Source organism: Mirounga leonina, unplaced genomic scaffold (assembly GCF_011800145.1).
Source record: "Mirounga leonina isolate KUSES-001 unplaced genomic scaffold, KU_Mleo_1.0 Mir_91, whole genome shotgun sequence".
In the NCBI taxonomy this organism is placed as follows: Eukaryota; Metazoa; Chordata; class Mammalia; order Carnivora; family Phocidae; genus Mirounga; species Mirounga leonina.
The window spans coordinates 40,800,794-40,824,606 of NW_023270839.1; the positions used below are offsets into that span (position 1 = coordinate 40,800,794).

The following is a 23,813-nucleotide window of genomic DNA, read 5'->3' on the forward strand; positions in this document are numbered from 1 at the left end:
CAGCCCTCCTCCTCATACCTGTCACCATTAACATACCGTGGCTGAGTGGACGTGGTCCACAGCCCTGTGTTCTCCATTTTTCTGTCCTCTGGCTTCTTCAGCTTTTTTTTTTTTTCTTAATAAACTTTATTGAGGCATAATTTATATACCATAAAATACAGCCACTTTAGTGGAAGGTTTGATGTTTGATAAATCCATGCATGCTTCTAGTACCATAATTAAGATAGAACATTTCCACCACCCCAGAAGTACCCTTGCGCTTCTGATGTTCCATTTCTCCTTAGACCCTCAGGCAACGACTGGTGTACTTTCTATCACTATAGATTTGTTGTTACTTTCTCTATTTTATATAGATGGAAATAGTTTGTACTGTTTTTTAAGATTCTATTTATTTGAGAGAGGGAGGGAGAGAGCACAAGGGGTGGGGGGCTGCAGAGGGACAAGCAGACTCCTTGCTGTGAGCACGGAGCCCGATGGAGGGCTCCATCCCAGGACCCTAGGATCATGACTCGAGTCGAAGACAGATGCTTAACTGACTGAGCCACCCAGGCGCCCCCTGTGTGCTTCTATTTATATAATTCTAGAAATTACAAACTGATCTGTAGTGATGAAGTGCAAACCAGTGGTTGCCTGGGGAATGAGGGAAGGGGGGAAGGGAAGAATTAGAGGGGCATAAGAAAACTTTTGGGGGTAATATATAATCTTGATTGTGGTGATGATCACATATATATATTCGTCAAATGATACACTTTAAGTATATGGGGTTTATTGTGTGAAAATTATATACCAATAGGGGTGCCTGGGTGGCTCAGTCAGTTAAGCGTCCGATTCTTGGTTTCAGCTCCGGTCATGATCTCAGGGTCATGGGTGGGATTGAGCCCCGTTTCAGGCTCCGAGCTCAGTAGGGAGTCTGCTTGAGATTCTTTCTCTCTCACCCTCTGCCCCTCCTGGGCTTGTTCTCTCTCTCTCTCTCTCTCTCTCAAGTAAGTAAATAAATCTTAAAGAGAAAATTATATACTAATAAAGCTGTAAAAAAAAACCAAAAAGCAAAAAAAAAAAAAAGTGAAGTTGCTGAAAATAGTGATAAAGCAAGTTTCTTAAAAGCAGCCAGGGAGGGGCGCCTGGGTGGCTCAGTTGTTAAGCATCTGCCTTCGGCTCAGGTCATGATCCCAGGGTCCTGGGATCAAGCCCCGCATTGGGCTCCCTGCTCGGCGGGAGGCCTGCTTCTCCCTCTCCTCCTGCTTGTGTTCCCTCTCTCACTGTGTCTCTCTCCGTCAAATTAATAAATAAAATCTTAAAAAAAAAAAAAAAAAAAAACAGCCAGGGAAAGGGACAACCACTTTGAAAGAGAGTTTGGTAGTTTCTCTTAAAATTAAAACATACAACCAATCCATCAACCCCATATCTCAGTATTGACATAGGAGAAATGAATACATTTGTCCACATAAAGACTTATGCACAAATATTCATAGCATCTTTTATTCACAATAGACCCAAACTAGAACAAACAAAATATTAATCACCAGATGAGTGAATAAACAAATTTTGATATATTTAAACAACAGAATGCAACTCAACAATAAAAATGAACAAACTGTGTTGATACAGTTTGGATGAATCTCAAAAACATTATGCTGAGTAAAAGAAGCCCTAGACAAAAGAATATATACTGTAGGATTCCACGTATATGACTGTCTAGGACAGATGTAATTAATCCACAGTAACATAGTAATAAAGTAGATTAGTGGTTGCCTGAGGGTGTTGGGGCTGGAGTGGGGATCGCTTTCAAAGGATATGAGGGAACTTCCTGGAGTAATCAAAATATTAAATCTTGATTTTGGTGGTGGGTTCACAGGGGTATACTGTATTCAAAACGCATCAAACTATACACTTAAAATGCAAAACTGTAGAAAGCTTCCTACTTTCTGACTGCACTAGCTACCATTTTGTCCTTTTTCTAGTGATAATTAAGAAAAGTATCAATAAGGAGGTACAGTATGACTTGTGTGGGAAACAGTTTTCCAGCAGTATATGGACCTTGATCTGTTTTTTTTTTTTTTTCCCCTCCAGACCTCTGAGTTCCAGGATAGAATATTCTAGTGTACTTATTTCTAGGAAATAGGAGTAGCTGAAAGGAGAGGAGAAATTAACATTTCTTGAGCATAGAGCTGTGTTTGAGGGCTGCAAATGACATAAATCTCACTTAGCGGGACCCATGAGGGACCATCAGTGTTGTAGAAGGATCTGGTGGAGGAAAGTCATTGTATCTATAAAATAGAGTCCTCTTGCCTACTCCTAGGTTGCTGTGAAGATTTAGGAAATTCTATATGGAAAGCAGCTAGCAAAATGTCTTGCATAAAGAGGGGCCTAACAAATGTGAATTGCCGTCCTTCTGCCTTTATGTAGTTTGTGAAGAAATGAAGACCCAGAGAGACTGAATTCCTTTTATGAGCTGGGCCTTTGTGTACTGCTTGCTTTTGCTCTTATTACTGCCTTTCCTGGGAATGCTTACTTCCCACCCCCACCCCCTCCCTCATACTCATACCTTTTCTAGGCTAAGTCTGCTCATCTTTTTAAGTATAGCCCTGAGGCTTGGGAATCTGCCAGTTAAGTTCAAATCTTAAGTCTCTTACAAACAGGGTGGATAAACTCTGAGTTATTTATTCACCTGTAAAGTGAGGAGAGTTCATGCCAAAGGGCAGTAATTGCAAATTACACACATATTTTGTATATTTGTGAGGATTAAAAGGGCGGCCTCACATAAATCATTAATAATAATGTTACTGTTTTGCTTAGTTATATTGTTACTATAGTAATAATGTGACTGTTTAGTTCAGGCATCTGTTCCAAGAAGCGTTCCCATGAGCCAACCCCTTCCCAAAGCGGATGAAGTGCTTTGCATCTGTATTCCTTTGGCACAGTGTCCATCCCTTTCTTATGGTAATAAATAATGACTGTTTATTGAGGGCCTGTTAGGCACCATGTGCTGTATTACGTGCTTTAGCTACTTTTCTCATTTATTGGTCACACCGACCTTGTGCTAGGTCTCTTTTGCCTACTTATTACCGATGTGGAAACTGCGGCTCAGAGTTTGTTTTTCTCTCACTTGTCCGTGGTATCTTCAAGTCAGGAGCCATGTCTCCTTCATCTCTGCATCCCCAGCCCCTAACATGACAGCAGACAATGGCTCGCCCTTGAAGGGTTGTTAAATGGATGGATGTGTGATTAACTTGTGCCAGAACACACAGGAATCAACAGTGAACCCGGGCCAAGAAGCCGTGTCTCCTGCTCCTAACACAGTCATTAATCTAGGCCTGTGTTTTTCTCTTCCCCCTGCCTTCCATGGACGGTGCGCTGTGTGTCTGATGGAGAGCTCTGACTTATTTCTGTTCCGGAGAGAGGAAAGTTTCAGCTCATTCTTGGAATAACCAACTTGCTTTTCCCTTTTGCCTGGTGCTGCCCCACTTTCTCAGGAATTTCTTTTCTGGCTCCACCAATTACTGTTCTTTGGCATGAAGAGCTGCTCTGTGAGCCAGACGGGTCTCTGGACAGATATCTTCGGTGGAGAGTTCATTCCTTGCCCAGCCAAGAAGGGGAAGTCACTGGGACTTCTGCTGCAATGAGCCGTGTGCACAGGCAGCTTGGCCTGACTGCTCCGCGGTCCAGACTCCGGCTGTCATTCGTCATTTCCAGAAGCCCCGAAGGAATTCACTGGGAGGCCTGGGCTGTGGAATGGTCTTCTTGCACAATGTGATTCCTGAGCAAGATGAACAATGAGTGGATGATTCCTGGAAACCTGAGTTAGGGTGACAGTGGGACAGTCAGTCTCCCTGCCTCTGTCTTTAGGCTTCCTTGCTGCCAGTAAGTTTTTCCTCTGGTCTAAATATATTCTTTCCTCATGGAATTTAAACTCTGTTTCTTCTCGTTATGTCCTTGAGGAGAAATGGGGAAGAATGAAGAGGCTTTTTCTCTGCCTCACATTTTTCTTTATTCCTACTTGTTGATACTGATTTACTGGTGATAACTTAGTGATTATTTCAGCGAGCTTTCACTGTGGAATACACCAGCCCAACACTTAGTAGTTTGTTTTTATTTTTTATTTTTTAAAGGTTTCATTTTTTTGTCAGAGAGAGATAGCACAAGCAGGGGAGCTGCAGGCAGAGGGAGAGGGAGAAGCAGACTCCCCGCTGAGCGGGGAGCCCGATGCGGGACTTGATCCCAGGACCCCGGGATTGTGACCTGAGCTGAAGGCAGACATTTAACCAACTGAGCCACCCAGACATCCCACCACTTAGTAGTTTAAAAACAGTAGTGTTTAGGGGCGCCTGGGGGCTCAGTCGGTTGCATATGTGATTCTTGGTTTTGGTTCAGGTCATGATTTCACGGGTTGTGAGATTGAGCCCCATGTCGGGCCCCATGCTCAGCGAGGAGTCTGCTCAAGATTCTCTGTCTCTCTGCCCCTCCCCCTGCTTGCTCTCTCTCAAATATCTTTAAAAAAAAAAAACAAAAGAGATAAACAGCAGTGTATTACTTTCTATAATTTTGTGGGTTGGTTGGGCCTCTTTCCTCATGTTTTCACTCATCCTCTGACATGGTAACGCCCTGGTTTCTTTCCACAATGGTCTTGGGGTTGAAACTGCTACTGAAGTAGTAGGAGGGGTAACTCTAATCAAGCACCATTGAAACCTTTGCTTCCAACAGGTTCGTTAATGTCCTGTTGGCTAAAAAAAAAAAAAAAGTCATGTGATCAAGTCAAGACTTAAAACGTAGAGGGATAGATTCTATGTCGTTGGGGGCAGCTACAAAATATTAAGGCCACAGTTTTTTCACTCTACCCTGGTGACAAAAGTTCAGTGTTTGAATTCTGACTGTGCTATTTAATGTGAAACCTTGGGCAAGTTATTTAACTTCTCCAAGCCTCAGGGAAATGGAGAAAATAGTCTACCTACAGGGCTGTGAGGATTGAGACAATGCCTACAAAGCACTTAAAATAGTGCTTGACCAACATAGTCGACATATATGTTACTGCGCTTAGCAGATGAATTAGTAGGTTTTTATGATTGCCAGATGCTGGTTTAAGCATCTCAAAACTCTTTTTTTTTTTTTTTAAGGATTTTTATTTATTTGTCAGCACAAGCAGGAGGAGTGGCAGGCAGAGGGAGAATTAGGCTTCCCGCGGAGCAGAGAGCCCGATGCGGGACTCAATCCCAGGACCCTGGGATCATGACCTGAGCTGAAGGCAGACGCTTAACCGACTGAGCCACCCAGGCATCCCAGCATCTCAAAACTCTTAAACGTTTTGAGATCCTGGGAAAGTTCAGAGAATTTTTTGAAGAGCTGGACCCACACACTTGAGTGGGGCAGGAACCAGGGCTACTCTGGTTGGGAGGCTGGGTTGCGTCACCAGAAAAGCAACTGCCCTCAGTCCCCAGCTAGCTTCCACGGTTGCTGCTGCTGGTCCCATTCGGCCTTCTTAGCCTCATGGTGGGTGTGGGAATAATGTCAGTAATGTAAAATGAGGCACACTTGTACTTACCAATTGCTTTTTCATTGAGAGGAAGAGCCATACTGGTAGTTGAAGGGGGGGTGGGGGATGACTATTTTTCCAGCTAGGTAGTGGTCTCTTGAAAGTTTTTCATTTATCTTTAGTTGACCCGGTGAGTTGAAGGACCCTTGGTCCTAGTGAGATGCCCTGCCTGGGGCATGCATGTGGCTAGCTTTCCTACATTTCTGATGTGTCCATGCCGGGTGTGAACCAGGTTCTCACCCTCATTCCTGACGTGATGTGTCTTTGCTGCCACAGAGTGGGACTCTGTGGGCAGGACTAGTACAGCTGATACTCCCAGTGTCTGAAGTGATGGCTAGCTGTTCTGGACTCTTCATTTGCAGGGCACCAGTTCGCTCTGATCCTGTAGCTGGGGGGCAGGGGTACAAGAGCACCGGGCTCTGGGGGTTCCAAACAGACCAGGTTTGGCCACTGGCTGCTGACAAGATCCAAAGGCAGAGAGAGGACTGGTGGTGAAAAAAGAAAGGAATTTATTCCAGTGAGGCCGACACTAGGAAGATGGTGGACTCGTGTCTCCAAAGTGCTGAAAACACTTTCAGGTGGGTTTTTTTTTTTTTTAAGATTTTATTTATTTATTTATTTGAGAGAGAGAGAGAGAGTGAGAGTGAGAGAGAGAGAGAGAGAAGAGAGCTAGTGCACACAAGCCAAGGGGAGTGGCAAAGGGAGAAGCAGAGCAGGGAGCCCTATGTGGGGCTCGATCCAAGGACCCTGAGATCATGACCTGAGCCAAAGGCAGACGCTTAACTGACTGAGCCACCCAGGCGCCCCACTTTCAGGTTTATTAAAGGAAAATGTGGGACAAAGGTTGGTGGGTACGTGCAGGTGGGCAGTAAAGGTCAGATCATTGTCTTGGGGCCACACAGGGTCTTGCTGGCGTCAGGGCAGTCCCTATTGCTTGAGGGGATAGTTCCCATCACAGGATGCTTTGCCCTCCAGGTCTTTTGCCTGAGTTAGAAGATGAGCTGGAAAGAAGAACTTACTCAATTAGAAAGAACAGAGTGAGGTCAAGGAAGTAGTTGAGGTCCTCTGTCAGTCTGTCCTGGTGTTGTGAAGACATCGTTTTCTCTTTCCCTTGGGTGTTCAAAGGGCGAAGCAGCCTGTGTGGCTCAGCCTGGTGTGTGTGGTTTGTGGGCTGTTGATCAGGGACTGGGTGTTAGATATGTGAGCCCCCGGGACTTAAGTTGTGTCTGGAATCTCTGGGTAACGTTCTGGTGTCTAGTCATGGGTAGGTATGTGCTCATGTTCCTCCATGTTTATTTGCCCTTCTCCTCACCGTTGCTTTCCCCCATCCAAGGAAAGCAATATTTGTATAATATTCATAGAATACCTACCAAGTGCAAGGTACTGAGTGCATCACTACAGAAGGCATGAAGATGGCTCAGAAATGAATTGCGTCCTCCAGGAGCTTGGAGTGTAACGGGAAAAGTGACTCTAAATACATGGTGGAACACAGCCAGTGTCATTTTTTATGCATGAATCGCTACCCTGCCAACTTTCAAATAGAATTTGATGTGATATAATTAGTCAGGATTCTTTGGTTGTGTAAGAAATCCAGTGCAAGATGACTTAATCAAAAGAGGGCATGTAATGGCGTGGGTCACCTGTTGGAAGGCAGGGATGAATATGGGGTTGACATGACAGTCTCAGGACCCTGCTACCTCTCGGCCTTAGTCTTCCTGCTGTGGGCCTCCTTTGCAGTCCGAGTCTTTTCACTGGGAGCAGCATGGACCCCACTAGCCCCGGGCCTTAGTGCTCTGTGCCAGAGAAAGCTCTGCCCACTCTCCCGCAGGCTTGAGTCACTGACTGGCTGCGGTCGGAGTGCCCGCCCACTTCTGAGCCAATCACTGTGTTCCAGGGCCTAGCGTGGTCTGGTTGGCCGTCTGGGATTATAAGCCCGCCCCCTGGCGGGATGGAGGGGCTTCTTGGTTGACTCCCTAGCAGAAACACTTGTTGGGAGGAGCATACCCCAAAAGAGAAGTGGGGTTTTATTACTAGACGGTGGGGAGGAGGAACAGATGCTGAAAGCTAGCAAATTAGGAAGAAAAATTATTTTTCACTACAAATACGATTAAGCACTGGGTCAGAAAGACAAAAAACTGTTAACACATCAAAACGACAATTAAACATTTAAGCAGAGGTGGGCAGACTGGTGGCCCACAGGCCACATATGGTCTACTGCCTATTTTTGTAGGGCCTGCAAGCCAAGAATTGTTTTTTCAGAATTTTGTGACATGTGATAATTGTGTGAAATTCAAATTTCAGTGTCCATAATGAAGTTTTGTTGGAACATAGCGTGCTTATTTAAGTGTTTTCCGTGACGGTTTTTGTGCTATATATAATGGCAAAGGTGAGTGGTTGCTTGTGAAAGAGACCATACGGCCCTCAGAGCCTAAAAATATTTGCTCTGTGGTCTTTTACAGAAAAAGCTTCGTAACTATTGAGTTTTAAGGGGAAGATGAATTCCCTGACTAGGAAACTTTAGAATTTAAGCACAAGATTCAGCTCTAAGGTTTTCAGCCTTGAGTTCTTGGTGAAAACATGATGGACGGCATGGGTAGGAGAGAGGGTTTTCCCCTGATCCTGAAGCTCTGAAGGGAATTAACCGCAAGGGTTTTGAGGTGGTCTTTCCACTCCCTGTGGAAGGAGCTCCTAGGTCTGGTGCATCTAAAGCTGACTCACTTGGTTAGGCTATGAGTGCCAGGGTGGGAGGTGGGGATCCTAAGGGTGCAGCTCTGCTTCATGCCACTTAGAGCAGTGATTTGCGTTGCCAGCCTGTCGTTCTTCTTAGCCCACTCCACTAACGAGGTCTTATTTTGATCAAGACTCTGAAGAAGCATTATGTAAGTTAAACTGATAGCTCATTCAACTTAGCCCATAAATTGTTTCTGCCTTGGAGTTGCTGGCGGGTGAAGATCAGTAAATGCCAAGAATAGTTTTAAAAGTTGCCTCAACTCGTTTTTCTTTTCCTTTTGTTAGATGGGGCAGTGTGGCCTGCCTGGTCGTTACGTGCGGTGTTGAATGAGTAGCCCGGGCTCGCCGCGCCCTGGCACAGCCAGTCTCGATTTCTGACGGGATGCATGGCCCACGGCTCTCTTCAGAGCCAGAGTAGCTTGTACCGGGGGCCGTCCTGCAAGGAGGGCAGTCTGGGAAAGTTCCTTATTGCCTGGGGAGCTGTGCGGTCCGAGTGAGAGTTAAGGCTTCTGCCGAGACTCTGGGAGTGTTTTTGGATCCCAGTCCCCCGGGGACAGCTCGTCGTGGGTGTGCTAGCCACAGCCTCCGGAGGAACCGTGTCCTCAGCCAGGGTTAAGGTTTAGGCCCCTGACATCTTCCTCTTGCCGTCGGCACCGATAGGCAAGATCGGAAGTGGCCCAAGTGTGCTTTGGGTTTGTTGTTGTTTTACACGCTCTTCGTGGCAGACTCACCTGTGGTGAGTTTCTGACTGGCTTCTTCTGTGACCCTTGCAAGACACTGTCTTACCTGTTGGGCCTTTTCTGGTGTCCTGCCAGGCTTCCCTGAGCGGAAAGTCATGGTGGCCCCTGAGGCCGCACACGGGGTTCTGTCCTGACTGCAGCCCCTCCATCTGTAGGCTGCCCCGGGGGCATCTGGGAGGCGGCGGGGCTGCACTGCTGCTTCCTTTGCCCGCCAGTCTTATCCACCTGACAGCCTCAGGGGGGGCAGTGAATTTACAGGAAAAACCGATTCCTTTGAACTCTGTCTGGACTGCTCCACCTTAACAGATGGAGAGAAACAGAGAGTGGCTAATGAGTAGCTAGCATGCAGTAAGCTGGTCTCTTGGTGAGAAATGTGAGTCACGTTCTCTCTAGAATTACCTCAGCTGCTAGACTCACAGCGATGGATCGTGGTTCCAGATGAGTGTCTCTTAGCTCTTCAAGCGAGGCAGATGGGCCATCGGAGGAGGGAGAGTGCTTCCTCAGTCCCCTTAGGGAAGCACTGTGGAGGGGGTGTAGTTGGCGCTGAGCTCTGCAGCACAGGGAGACGTATACAGGTGGCAATGTCAGGGAGAGGAGTCTCGGGTAGAGTGGAGCACAGGAATGGTGGCGCAGAGGCAGAAAACACAGGAGATGGCAAGTCATTCGGGTTGTCTAGGTTGCTGACGGTGAGTGGTGGGAGTCCAGGAAGGAATGCTTGAAGCACTTGAGGGGAGGCTTTCAAGGTCCTGCTCAGGAGCTGGACCCTATCATAGACAGCGGGGGACAAAGGAGGACTCCTACGCGGGGAAGTAAGGTGAGCTCTTTTTTGAAGAAGAGCGCCCTGGCTGCTGTGGTTAAGATGAGCTGGGCAGGGCGCCTGGGTGGCTCAGTCGGTTAGGCGACTGCCTTCGGCTCAGGTCATGATCCTGGAGTCCCGGGATCAAGTCCCGCGTCGGGCTCCCTGCTCGGCGGGGAGCCTGCTTCTCCCTCTGACCCTCCCCCCTCTCATGCTCTCTCTAGCTCATTCTCTCTCAAATAAATGAATAAAATCTTTAAAAAAAAAAAAAAAAAAGATGAGCTGGGCAGGGCGGGGGGTGAGGTCAGTTAGGAGGCCATTGCCATGGTCCAGTAAGAGAGCGAGGGTCTGAGTCAGGAGAGTAGCTCGGGGCGGCGGGTGGGGGCGGGGGAGCAGGTATGGGAGAGGTGGTCAGGGTTTATTCTGGGAAGCCCCTGGAGAGCAAAGGGCAGGTGCCGGTGCATTCAGATGGGGAGGGGAAGGGACCCTTCATGACCCTTCCGTGACCCTTCCCCAGCCAGCTGTGGTGCCAGGGAGCATGAGGCCCAAGCTTGTGCCTCAAGGCTGGACCTGGTCCCTTCAGGAAAGGCCTGAGAGGTAATCCTGGGAGAGCTGTGTCACGTTCCTTATCACGGCACAAAGCCCCGTTTCTAAGGGAAACCTGGGGCTCTCCTCAGTTACAGGTAACTTCTTGAGGAGGACCATGGACCCAGGAGAGCATGTTTGATTCAGAAGTCTGGTGACCAAGCAAGGAGCAGATGGAGCAGAGACAATGCCCGTCACCCAAGATGGAGCCCAGCTTATGATGCCCAGCACTGCAGAGTGACCACATAGTCTAGTGGTGCATCTCAGCATGAGGCTGGGAACCAGCATTAGGCTTGATAGCACCAAATTAATGAGAAAAAGTTGCAGTGGGGTTTTCTGTTTCCATCTGGAGATAAATGTCTCCTGCTTATGAAGTGCGTGCGGTGCTGTCTTTGGATGGTGGTGGCAGGCACTAAGTCCCTCTTTCTCCCTCATCCTGGCTGCCCACAGAACCTTATAGAAAGTTCCCTCCAGCTCAGCCATTGGCTCCCTGAGTGGTCCTGTCAGAGTCACCATCTCTGAGCCTTACCTTCCCCCTTCATGTAGGGCTAATCTCTTCCTTCTCCATCTCCTGGCACTGTCCTCAGGATCAGAGGAAACCCTAGGAGCACGTGTGTGTAAAATTTTGCCTCGAGGTTGTGGCCTTTAAAAGTCCACTGAACATATAATGCTGGGCTCCTAAGAAGCTTCTAGTCCTAAGTTGGAGTTAGTGAGTGGTGGAGCCAGGATTCAAACCAGCTCTGCCTAACTCCAAAGTTGGTGGTGCCATTTCCACGCCATACTCTATGCCTACTTAATAGTGTAATTTCTGACACCAGTTGCTAAGAACCAGTGGATAGTAGGATTCTTGCTGGTTAGTGAACACTAATTAGCTCCAACAGTAAAAGAACCAAACCCCAGGGAGGATCGAATGCAGCTGTCCTGAGGGATAATGGTTTCCAGGGCCTCAAATGTCATTAGCTGTTATATTTCAATTGAGATGTATGTGTAAAAGATGCCGTTCGCGCTCTCATTGGCTTCTCTTCCGATGGCGACTTTATTCTGTCCTTTTGGCTGACGACTGTGGGAAGCATTGTCTCTGGCTTTTGTCTGATTATCAGGGAGGGAAGAGCCCCTCGCCCTCTGTTATAAAATCCTGAGGAAGGACCATTGGCCTGCTATGGGTCATGTGCCCGGACCTGCTGGGATCACCTTGGTGGGGGATGGGGGACAGTGAGTAGCCTGCCCTGTGTCAGGGCCCGGGGTCAGCGTTTTCTGTGATGGCCGCCTGGAGCCATCGGCTGGCGAGAGGGAGGAGCACTTCTCCCAAAGAAGAGTGTGTGGTGTGGGGAGGGCTCTGCTCAGGAGGCTCCACAAACACATCCCGTCCATCTGGCTCACATTTGTCCTTAAATCAGCAAACACACTCTGCTAAGTGCCTTTTTTTAGGGGCCTGTCCCAAGTTAAGCTAGAAATGACTGATGAGTGGCCTCTTTACCTCCTTCCAGACTTCTCTGGTGCATGATGTGGACTTGTGGCAGGCACAAATGGTCATGCCTTACTTTGATGGAGTTTGGGCCACCCTAAATACAGTGATGTTACTAGAAATTCTCTCTCACTTGGCATTTAAAAATGAACAGATCTCCGGCTCTCTACCTTTCCTTTTTCCAATGTCTTTTCTCCCCCTCTCCTGCTGCTGAGCAAAATTAGCCTTCCGCAGGTCAGAACAGGTTTTTAAGCTTATTTCCCTTTCTTGAATTGTGGATGAGAAGTATCAAATTAGGCAGCATTGTTTTCTTGCCTGCAGGTGGGTGATTGGCTTTGTGATAGACCACAGATTTGCTGTCCTCTGAATTAGCCTGCAGCCTGAAAAGGGAAATGTGTGCTTAAAGGCAGTTTCATCTATCTATTTATCTGTCTGTCTGTCTATCTATCATCTATCTATCTATCTATCTATCTATCTATCTATCTATCTTCCTTCCTTCCTTCCTTCTTCTTCTTCTTTTTAAAGATTTTATGTATTTATTTGAGAGAGAGAGAGTACGTGCGCACAAGCAAGGGGAGCAGGAGAGGCCGAGGGAGAAGCAGGCTCCCTGCTGCTGGAGCCTGAACAAGGAGCACGAGCCAAGAGCTTGATGTGAGGTTCAATTCTGGGACTCCAGGATCATGACTTGAGCGGAAGGCAGACGCTTAACCGACTGAGCCACCCAGGCACCCGGAGGCGGTTTCTTTTAATGGAAAAGTTACTTTGTGATCTTTGGCAAGGGACATCTATTTCCTTAATTCCTGATTTCTGTGTCTGTAAAATGGGGCTGCTCTGTCAAATATTATTAGGGGGTCATTGAAAATGAGAGACCAAGAGCCAGGACCCATCACCTTTTCCCATGACTGCCCCTTTTTCTTTTCCTTTTGCTGTCTCCCCTCCCCCCACACACTCTCTTGAGTGTGGCCCCTATACCTTTTGGTGTGGCTTTTGTTACATCCTGTTTTAAAAATGTTGACCATTTCTTAGAATGGCATGTACTAATGAAAACCAAATTCTGAAAAAGAAAAATGCACTCTGAGTGCTCCCAATAGCGTCTCGTTTAATTGTTAGCATTTGCGTGCCTTTTGGGTCTAGATGAAAATTGAATTTGCAGAAAGGGGTGCACAAAGGTAGAAAATGAAAGTATTTCAAAACCAATGAATCTTGGGAGGGGAGAAAAAAAAATTACATTGAACTTGGTGGCCTTGGTTGTAAGAAGTGGAGAGAGAAAAGTAGCTGCTTGTTAGGACCTGGCCCGCGTGCTCTGAAAGGTCACTGGTTGAACTCTGTTATGCAGAAGGAGGTAGGAAGCAGCCTCTGGTCCCCCGTCAGCAAATATCTGCAGGTGGGACAGTGCTCTGGAGCTGAGAAGGAAGCACTCACTCACAGGAGCAGAGAAGCCTTTTCTCTCATAACCGGACTTAAAGGATTTGTCTATCCCAAGTCAGATCCTGTTCCCAGATAAAGCTTGTTACGTCTGTAATGTGAGTGACCCTCTTCCCCAACCACAACTTTAAAAAAAATTGAGATATGACTGACCTATAACATTGTGTTCGTTTCAGGCATATGGCATGCTGATTTGACAGATGTATCTGTTGGGAAATGATCACCACAATAAGCTTAGCTAATATCCATCACCATGCGATTACATTTATTTTTCTTGTGATGAGAACTTTTAAGATGTCCTTGCAGGGGCGCCTGTGTGGCTCGGTCAGTAGAGCATGCAAGTCTTGATCTTGGGGTTGTGAGTTTGAGCCCTGGGTTGGGTGGAGAGGGTTCTTAAAAAAAAAAAAGAAAAGAAAAAGTTGTACTCTCTTAGCAACTTTCAAATACGTACGATCCAGTATTGTTAACTATAGTCGCCATGTTGTACGTTACATCCCAGGAATATTTGATCTTAGAACTGGAAGTTTGTACCTTCTGACCACCGTCACCTGCAACTGAATAATGGCTTTTCTGAAACTTTGGAGTACGGTTCACCATTTGCCCTGTCATCTAGGCTCTGCATCATCAAGAGCCTGAGTACTGCTGTCGCCTCTGCCATTAGGTCCATGTGTAATCTTGACAGACGTCTCCCTGACTCTGGGCCTCAGTGTCTCTCATCTGTACACGGGGGTGTATGGTGCTTGCTTCTCACCATTGTTGTGAGGATTAAAGAGGCCTGTGTATTTAAAAGGCCTGGCATAGGAGGTCCTTGTTGAGCCAGGGCTGTTGTGGTGTCTTCCCAGGCCGGCGGACTCGCCTGCGCCATCCCCCCACCCTCACCTTGCAGCTGCATCCGTTCTCCTTCGCTGGGGGGAAGGCAGCAAGGGGGCAAAGCTGTGCTCTTGGGGAAGGTTGGGTGGGAGAAGGAGGTTACAGTTCATGGCTAACTGAAGGGCTTGGGATTTTCTCTGAATGTTAATTATTTTTGCTGTTTAATTGGCTCCCTGAGGTCATGGATAAGGTAACTGGAGGTGGCTCTGTGGAGACCATTATTTGACATACCAGGGTCGGCCACCTTTCCCTTCTGTTCACCTTTAGAGAAGGGTTAATAGGGATCTACCAGGTTGCTAAGAAGAGGTCATTTGAGGCCTAAAGTCACCATTTAAAAATCTTATTTGCCTTTGTTTCTTTAACCTTTGACTCCCTCACTTATCCAAAGTTGTCTCACTTTTGGATTTAGCCTTTGTCACAGATGAGCCAGAGTCTGGCTTCCAGGTGTCATTCAGCTTGCTTCTCTGGGGCGCCTTCATTTCTTTTCTCTTCCTCCTATTTCTCCTGTGCTCCCCATTCCCTCCCCTGCCCCTCTGCCCTCTGTTCATCCATGCCCCATCTCCTTCCATCTTGCGCCCCCATAGGGAATGCAACTTCCTGTAATATTCTTCTCTGCCAAACAGAAGGAGATTACTCGAATATAGTACCTTTTGGAGGGCTGACACTCACCTTGCTTCATCTGCCTGTGAAGACCTTGTCCACTAGTCAGGCTGGCATTGAGCCTGGCTGGTTGGAAGAATTCAGAGTTATCAGTCCACAGTGCCCTGAGCATCACTCTCCCTTTGCCCTTACCATCATACCCACATGCACATTTTCTTCTTACTTTTTGGGTTCTGTCTCCCCTAGTGGTGGTGGCCTTGAGGACACGGGCGGGAACTGGTCGTTTTTACTTGCAGCTCACTTGTAAGTGTTTATAGAATAAACAAATGACCCACTGAATTATTTAATCCAAACCCTTTGTTTTCCAGGAGTAGAGAATGCTCAGAAATTAAGTTAAAATCATGTGTTCTTGGGGGAAGAATCAGAAGGTTTTACACAGTGGTTATTTCTGGGGCAGAAAATAGGAGTGAGGAAAATACTTCATCCACTTAGTTTTTTCATAAAACCTCCTTGTTTGTTTTTGAAGAAGGAGGGCTTACTCACTGTTGCAGGGGCTGAGCAGGATCCGGGCCCCAAACCTTCGCCTCTCAGGTTTCCAGGGGAAGCTTGTCAGCCTGGGGGCCTTGTGGATGCTGGATACTTCCTTCAGAGTGCAGCCTAGCCCACCAGGTCCTGGGGCTCCTCCCAGCCTCACTCTCTTGATCTTGGGGGGAGAGAAAGGGAACCCAAGGCCTGCAGAAGGCCTCGGGAGGTAGAGGGGGCCTGGGCCTGTGATTTGAACAGTGGTTGAGGTTGCCCCTGGGAAAGCTGTGGGAGGAAACCTGCTTAAAGAAACCTCCCAGGGCTCTAGGAGCAGGGCAGGTTCCCAAGTGTGTAGGGGCGCAGAAGAACTTGCACCTGGAAGTTGAGGTGAGGGTGAGTGGGAGAGGCGCACGGTTCACGGGCGGGGGTGAGCTCGGTTAGAGGGGCTGGCCTGAGCTGGGCGAGGTGGCCCCCGTGGGGCCGGGTCACAGCAGGAAGCTGGAGGGGCAAGGCTGGAGCAGTGGCAGGCTGGGAAAGGCAGGCCGAGAGGCAGGGGCTGTCCCGCCTGAGGAGGAGGGAGGGCAGCGATTGTGGAGAGCAAAGGTGGGATGCTGGCAGGCGCGGAAGCAGTCTCTCCGGACTTGCGTGATGCGTACCTCTTCTGCCCCCAGAGAAGAGCTTGATTGGGCTGGGGTCGCCGGGGGAAGCGTGCCCCGGCCTGGTGGCCCAGCCGCTCGCTCTGGAGTTGAGTGATTTAGAGGCCCAGGTCTGCAAGCAGCTTCTTGTCTGCCCTTCCAGGTCACCGAGAGGGACCGTGTGCGGTGTGGGTGGCTCCCAGGGTGTGGTCCAGGCAGGGGAAACTCCTCAGGGTTTCCCTCTGCTCCTCGGACCCATCCCCTGTGGTCTCTGCAGCCTCCCAGGCAGTGTTGTTCCCTGGCGGTGGGGGAGGCCGGAGCCGAGAGCCAGGGGTGGAGGAAAGTGGTGTTACGTAAGTTTGGAGAAAAAGAGGCTGGCTTGCCATGGGAATAGAAATCCGATCCAAGCAGTGACAGAGGCTGTGTGGCCACTCCTGAGCAGCAGCCTGGAGAGAAGCCTCTGAGCCCACAGAGGGAGGAAAACCGGGTGGGGGGCGCCTGGGTGGCCCAGATGGTTAAGCGTCTGCCTTTGACTTGGGTCGTGGTCCCAGGGTCCTGGGATCGAGCCCCGCATCGGGCTCCCTGCTCTGCGGGGAGCCTGCTTCTCCCTCCCCCCTCTGCTGCTCCCCCTGCTTGTGCTCTCTCTCAAATAAATAAATAAAATCTTAAAAAAAAAAAGAAAAAAGAAAAAGAAAACCCGGGTGGGGGTGGAGGTGGGGGCTGCTCTCTGTTGGGGAGGGAGAGAGCAGGGGTCTGGTGCTGTGAACTGCTCATTGTGGAGGGCGGCCTGTGAAAGAATCTGTGGGCCCTGTAACGGGGTGTGCCGTGTGCTGTGTAAATGCCCACCGCGCACCAGGTCGGCCCTGGCCACCATCGGGCGAGGTCACAAGCGCTGTGACCGTCACCACCGCCTCACTGACGGTCACTGAGCGGCGGGCCGGCGCTAGGGCCGCAGAGGGGCTGGCTCCAGGCTGTAGGTGGAACAGGCGGCAGGGCAGGGATTTGAGAACAGACTCTTTAGCCAGGGCTGCCCTTTTGCTTGAGAACAGGGCCTCACCAGCCGTGGGCACATTTGGGAGGTGAGGGAGGCCTCGGCTTGGTGGTCCAGGCACAGGGGTGAAGGGCCGGGCATTCGGTGGCAAGTGTTGGAAGGTCTGGCGTGTGCTCTCTCAGCTCTGGCCTGCTGCTTGGCGGCTCCTGCTGCATCCTGAACACATACCCTCTGGGGTCAGGCGTCTGTCCTGTTTGAGGAGGGCCACGATCCCGTGCGGATGGGGACCAGTCGCTCCTCGGTGGCAAGTGTTTGTCGGGGCCTGTCCTAATTGTAGGTGTGGGGAAGAAACCGAAGACAAGTCAGTCCCCGACGTCCTGAGGTTGCCGATCTCCCCGTGTGTTTGAAGTGATTCCACAGGCGGCTGCATGACAGGAAGTGGCTGAGGGGAGAGAGTTGGGTCATGTGGCAGGGGGGTGGGTGGGGGGAGGACAGGCCTAGGTATCAGAGAAGGTCTGACTTTTGGTTCCAGCTGCACCCAGTTCTTGCTGTGTGCCCTGGGACAAGTTCCTAGACCGTTCTGGGCCTTAGACTGAAGGGGAGGAACCAGATTCCCTCTAAGGCGATTTCTGACGCTGGCATTCTAGAAGTCTATATGTAGGAGACACAGGGAGGGGGCCAAGGGGTTGGGAAAGGTCTTGTGTCCTGTGCCACGATGAGGGCTGGGTCTTGGGAAGATCACCCCAGTGGCTCTGAGTGCTCGTGTGTGTACACGGGTGAGCTCAGAGCTGTTCCTTCACAGGGTTTTGGAGCCTCTGGGCTGACAGTGGTGAGGCCGAGGCCGGCGGCCCCGCCCTGGTGGAGCTGCTGGGGATGCAGAGAGGCTTGAGCTGGCTGAGCACTGTGCTCACGACCTGACCCATCCTCGGAACGAGGGGTGAGGTGGGAGGGGCAAGGGAAGGACTTACTGGGATACAAGAGGGTATTTTGTTTGTTTGGTTTTTTTTTTCTACTTTACCCTTGGAAAGATACTTTCATAGACTTGTTAGAATCTGTTTAAGGATAAATACAAGCAAGGATATATCATTGTGCTTTGCAGATACTGCATTTTTTTTTTTTAATACACAAATTGACGGTTTGCATCAGTCCCGTGTTGAGCAAGTCTGTACCATTTTTCCAACAGCATTTGCTCACTTCATGTCTCTGGGTCACATTTTGGTAATTCTTGAATTTTTTTTTTTTTAAGATTTTATTTATTTATCCATGAGAGACAGAGAGAGGCAGAGGCAGAGGAAGAAGCAGGCTCCCCAAGGAGCAGGGAGCCCGATGCGGGACTTAATCCCAGGACCCTGGGATCATGACCTGAGCCGAAGGCAGACGCTTAACCATCTGAGCCACCCAGGCGCCCCCGCTCCCAGTTCTTGAATTTTTCAAACTTTTTCATTATTATATTTGTTATGGTGATCCGTGATCAGTGATTATGCCTTGCCGAAAGCTCAGGTTAACCGTGGTTAGCATTTTTTAGCAATAAAGTATTTTTAAATTCAGGTATGTACATCTTTTTTTTTTTAGACATAATGCTGCTGTATACTTACTAGACTACCGTCTAGTGTAAACATAACTTTTAAAAAAAATACTTATTTGACAGGGAGCGAGCGAGCATGAGTGGAGGGGTGGGGAGCAGGAGTGGGAGAAGCAGACTCCCTCCTGAGCATGGATTTCCCCCGATTGGGGCTTGATCCCAGGACCCTGAGATCATGACTTGAACTGAAGTCAGTTGCTTAACCAACTGAGCCACACAGGTGTCCCAACATAACTTTTATATGTACCAGACACCCCCCAAAATTCATTTGACTCTTGTGATACTTTATTGTGGTGGTCTGGAACCGAACCTGCCAGATCTCCGAGGTGGGCCTGTAAATGCATTCATCTGAGAGTACTAAAGGGAAAAATAATAAAATGGGAATAGTGGTTCTGGTAGTTTTGACTTAACGGGGATTTGGTTTTTTCCTCTAATTCTCCAGATACTCTAGAATAGTGTCTTTCTTTCTTCTGTCAAAGACTGCCTGTCCGGTTTATGCTTTGCCCCTGGGTATGGCCTGCTTATAGAGTGAGTCTCATTGCTGATGTCTGCCCACAGATCCCTGGCCTGGGGACTTTTACCAAGTCCCAGCCTCATTTCCCCACCTGTAAATGAGAACACTTGACCCTGCTCTGCCCACTTTACAGGGGAAACGGGGGAAGAAAATATTTGGAAGTTCACCTCCCTCTGCAAAGGGAAGGGCAGGTGAACTAGTAGTGAGGGGGGCAGCTAGGTGGGAAGTGGGGGGGGCCCAAGTGCAGGGGAGGGGTCGGGGCTGGTTCTGGGGGTACTGCCTTGCCTGGCCCCGGCAGGGCCACTAGGGGCTCTTCTGGACTGACAGCTGGCTGCAGCTATGGAGGCTGTTTGGGAAATGACTTCCGAGAGAGTCAATCATAAGGCACCTCCCAGCCTCTGCCACGCATATTCAGAAAGCCCACAATGCTCCATGCTTGGTATCAAGGCCAAGAATCGAAATTCCTGCCCCCCATCTCTCTGTAGTCTTTGGTCTGTAGCCTCAGCAAGCATACAGGTCTTATTAGTTGTGTTTTTCTTCCTGCCTTATGATCCAACCATAGGTACTTGATCTTGCCAGTAACGGTGATTGAAGCAATGAAGTTTGAAATCCCGATTATTCATGATAACTGATTACCTCCTGTGGGTCATGTGTTCAAGTCTGGATTCTCAGAGTGGGAATCCACTGACTTCCTGTCCTGCTTTTACAACAGGTTGCCATTTCCTCTCCTGACAATTCTTTTTCTTGAACCTTGAACAAGGGGGAATAAGGGACCTTGGTGTCCAGCGTTTGCAAGCCAAGGGCTGGCTATGTGATGGCTGCAGGTCTTGGACTCATGGTCAGGGCTGGTCTGTCTGGAGAACATTGACCCTTTCACTCCCCAGTCCACCTGTGTCAACTCCCTCCTTTTCTGTGTTCTCTCCCCTGCAGATGTCAAGCCTTCCAACATCCTCGTGAACTCCCGTGGGGAGATCAAGCTCTGTGACTTTGGGGTCAGCGGGCAGCTCATTGACTCCATGGCCAACTCCTTCGTGGGCACACGGTCCTACATGTCGGTATGAGCAGTGGGTTCCATTTCTTGAGCATCTGGCCTGGTTGGGGATAGGGGTGAAGTGGGTGGCTTTTCCTGTGGAGCCAGAACCTGTGTGCTGGGTGATGGGGTGGAGAAGGAATTGAGGGAGGAGGCATCACCACCCCTCCCTGAGGAGGTGGCAGCATCCGCGTGTTCTCTTCTTCCCCCCATGCCACGAGCTCCGCAGGGGCAGCAATAGGACCATGGGGCAGAGGGCGGGGGGGATCTTAGTTGTCCCTAGGGGGCTGGCTTGGGGCCTGGCATGTGGTAGGTGCTTGGGGAGTGCTTGGTGAGCAGGCTAATGTTCGGTTGACTGAATGGGTGGTAAATGGCTAGGGTGCTGCAGAGAAGGATTCAGAAAGGGGGAAATGTGACTCTCGGTGCGTCCTGGTGTAGAGGGGCATTAGGGTGAGTGGGGATCTCCATGGAGGTGGCCGTGAGTGCAGGCACGGATCAATCTGAGGGGGAGGCACAGAGGCTGGAGCACTGAGCACATAGGGTGTTTTCCGCATTCTCATCCACATCCTTGAGTGATCTCATTTGTTCGACGTGTTTGCCCTGTGAAATGCAGATCATCGCTCCCATTTTTAGAGATGAGGAAAGCCAGATGCAGAGCCTGGATTGAAAGCCAGGTCTCCTGGCCAGTTAGTCCCCTTTGCTCAGCACGCCCTCACTTGCCTCTTGGGTCCGATTCGGCAGCTGCTTCCGGTCCCCACCTTGACAGCCACTCTCAGCATGACTGGCCCAGTACTGACCCACATTTCCATGCCCTCCACTCCAGTGACACACGGTCTTTCAGAAACATGAAACCGGTGGGCCCTCCAGCTTCTTCCCTAAGTGTCTAAGTGTCTAAGAGTTGAGTAGCTAGCATTCTGGGCCGCCCACCTGCCAACTGCAAAGTTCAAAATCAGTTAACAGGCCCTGGGACCTATTGGTCCAGGGTTAGTGGTTTGGGTTTTTGTGGTTACATGGTTAGTTCCAAAATAGTCCAGTGTTTGAGTTAGTGAAAAATCCTCTGGGAGATATTAATGATGTCCAAAAAAACATTCAATGGTCAGAATGAAGATTTTTTTTTTTTTGTAGAGTTAACAAATAGCGCTTTGTGTAGCACTATGTACTTTTTCCCTGACTCCTCCTGCCAGTAACAACCCATACTGTGTAGCATTTTGCAGCATCTAACATATATTTCCATTTGGTTTGACCTTCTCAGTAACCCCCGTAAGGAGAAGCGGGTATTTTGTGATGTCCGTATTGTCATCACCACCACCTTCATCAGCTTCACTTTATAGATGAGGAAACTGAGGCTCAGGATCATGTAGTTTACAAGTTGCAGAATTGGGACTTGAACATGATCTCCTGACCCCAGATCCTCTGCCTTTTCTGCTGCTCCATGTTGTCCAAGGACAGTCAGTGAGTCCATGGTGGAGCTGGTCTTAGAGTTCAACTTTCCCGACTGTAAAGACCGGTGTTCTTTCTACCCACTGCACACCTCATTCATGACCCATGTTCCAGAAGCCGCATGTTCCAGACCCAGGTGACCAGATGAGCCTCGCAGGCTGGCCTTTGAACCAGCCACTCTGCACGTGCAAGGCAGTGATGAGGCTGGGCCCAGCTGGGGGCGAAGCTGGAGCCACAGCTGGAGCGGCAGCCGGGGGGCAGGCGGGCCGGAGGCTGTTAGCTGAGGGCAGTGAGGAGGCATGGGTCAGAGCCCCGGGAGCCAGCTAGGATTTGGTGAACACAGTAGTTGGAGGCAGGGCAGAAACCAAATTAAAGCAGTTCGTGGAGGTCCTAAAGAAGATCAAATCCATCAGCAGCTCCACGGCCAGGGCTAAGACCAAGCAGGGCGGCCCACTCCCTGCAGTGCAAACAAGCCTCAAAGGGGCAGGGATTCTTGAGGCCTCCCTTTGAGCCTCCATGGGGACGGGTCTCTCCCTCTGCTGCGTGGGCCCAGATTAGCTCACAGGTGATCAGCACTGTCTGTGTCTCCTGCAGCCAGAAAGACTCCAGGGGACTCATTACTCGGTGCAGTCGGACATCTGGAGCATGGGGCTCTCTCTGGTTGAGATGGCGGTTGGGAGGTATCCCATCCCTCCTCCAGATGCTAAGGAGCTGGAGCTGATGTTTGGGTGCCAAGTGGAGGGAGATGCGGCTGAGACGCCACCCAGACCAAGGACCCCTGGAAGGCCCCTCAGCGGTGAGTGGGGGCAGGGGGGGGTGGGGACCTTACTCTTTTTGGGGTTTCTGGAGGGCCGATTCTCTGAACATTCTCCCAAGACTGCCTGCCTGTCTCTGGATGCCAGGCTGGGGCCAGGGCGGGAAGCAGAGCAGGCGTCTCCAGGTGGGTGTTAACATTACTGTTACTACCAACGTCTTCTCACCCTTTGTTGAGTGCTGGCTGTGTTCCTGACACGGCATTTAGTACTTTATATGCACTATCTGAATTTTAAAAAATTATGACCTCTTTTTTTAGGTAGATTTTTTTTTTTGAGATAAAATTTATATAACATAAGATGCACATTTTGAAGTGTACATTTTAGTGGATTTTAGTATATTCTTCTATGTTGTGCAACCATCACCACCGTGTACTTCCAGAACATGTCCATCACCCTAAAAGAAACCTCACCTCCATGAGCAATCACTCCCATCTCCTCCCACCCCCAGCCCCTGGCAACCGCTGATCTACTTTGTGTCTCCATGGATTTGCTGAGTATTATCTAATTTTAATAGTGATCGTGTGTGAGCACTATTATAATAATCTCCATGTTAATATGAGGAAACTGAGGCACAAAGTGCCTGACTTGTCAAGACTGCACACTAAGTGGCCAAGTCTGAGTCCTAGGTGCTGAGCGCTGTGCAGCACGGCTTGCCTTTCGGATCATGCATACTGAGAAGTAAACCTGGTACTTGGAAGATCCTGGCCCAGCCACCGTCTTCTGATGTACTTCCTGCTGGGACATTTGTGAACATGAGGACCTGGTGTCTGCCCCTGGGAGGCTCTCATGAGAGAGGGCATATATGAAGGGAGAAACAGAGGAGGGCAGGGATAGCTGATGGTGGTGGGTCACTGGAGGGGCTATGGCTGTGGCCCCTGAGGTTGGCCTGGGACTCTGGAGGATAAAAGAAGAAACCCAAGTTCAGGGAGAATTAAAACTGAGTCCTTGAGTTACTTAGTTATTACCTCATTTACTCCTATCTCAATGTGAGGAAGGGAAGAAGGGCAGACATGATGATTATCCATCTCCACTGCAGCAAATTCACTACTAAGCTTAGCAGTCAGTGGATTTGCCTGAGGTCGCAAACCTTGGAGGTGGTAGAGCCCAGACTCTACCCTGGCTGGCCAGCTCTCTGGCCTTTGCTGCTCCCCTGTGTGTTCAGCCTTATCTGTGGCTCTGTGTCTCTGCTTATCATCCACAACCCTGTTCTGGTCCCCAGGACCCTTACTCCCAGTCCCTAGCCTCACAGTGGCACATAACTTCCTGTTTTTCTGAGAAGTGTTTTCTTTTTTGTTATAAAATCTGTAGCTTATGGAATGGACAGCCGACCTCCCATGGCAATTTTTGAGTTGTTGGATTACATAGTCAACGAGGTAAGTACTGCATGGCTTCTTTGACTTTGGTATTTGCTTCTATTAAGAGAACAGTGTATTTGATTGGGATACCTGTGAGTTGTTTGCACAGTGAGGCTTTTTGGGCCCCAAGGGGATTCTTGTAGGGCATCATGCTCTTGGAATGGAGTGGCTGGTTTAGAGGTTACAGGTGT

The 23,813-nt window shown here is 49.3% G+C and overlaps 1 protein-coding gene and 1 long non-coding RNA gene across 3 annotated transcripts in view; one reads left to right on the forward strand and one right to left on the reverse strand.

Annotated features, from left to right (window-relative positions):
• Nucleotides 1-23,813, forward strand: part of MAP2K1 (mitogen-activated protein kinase kinase 1) — an 80,329-nt gene that overhangs the window by 52,363 nt on the left and 4,153 nt on the right. For both annotated transcript variants that reach the window (XM_034994234.1, XM_034994235.1), the window contains exons 6-8: nucleotides 19,913-20,037; nucleotides 22,047-22,248; nucleotides 23,576-23,640. In XM_034994234.1, the coding sequence (XP_034850125.1) occupies nucleotides 19,913-20,037; nucleotides 22,047-22,248; nucleotides 23,576-23,640 (392 nt within the window). The remainder of the gene's footprint in view (nucleotides 1-19,912; nucleotides 20,038-22,046; nucleotides 22,249-23,575; nucleotides 23,641-23,813) is intronic.
• Nucleotides 13,637-16,347, reverse strand: LOC118003339. Its single transcript, XR_004677319.1, has 3 exons — nucleotides 15,282-16,347; nucleotides 14,808-14,864; nucleotides 13,637-13,660 (listed from the first exon to the last, which is right to left on the reverse strand). It is a non-coding gene; the product is annotated as an uncharacterized LOC118003339 (long non-coding RNA).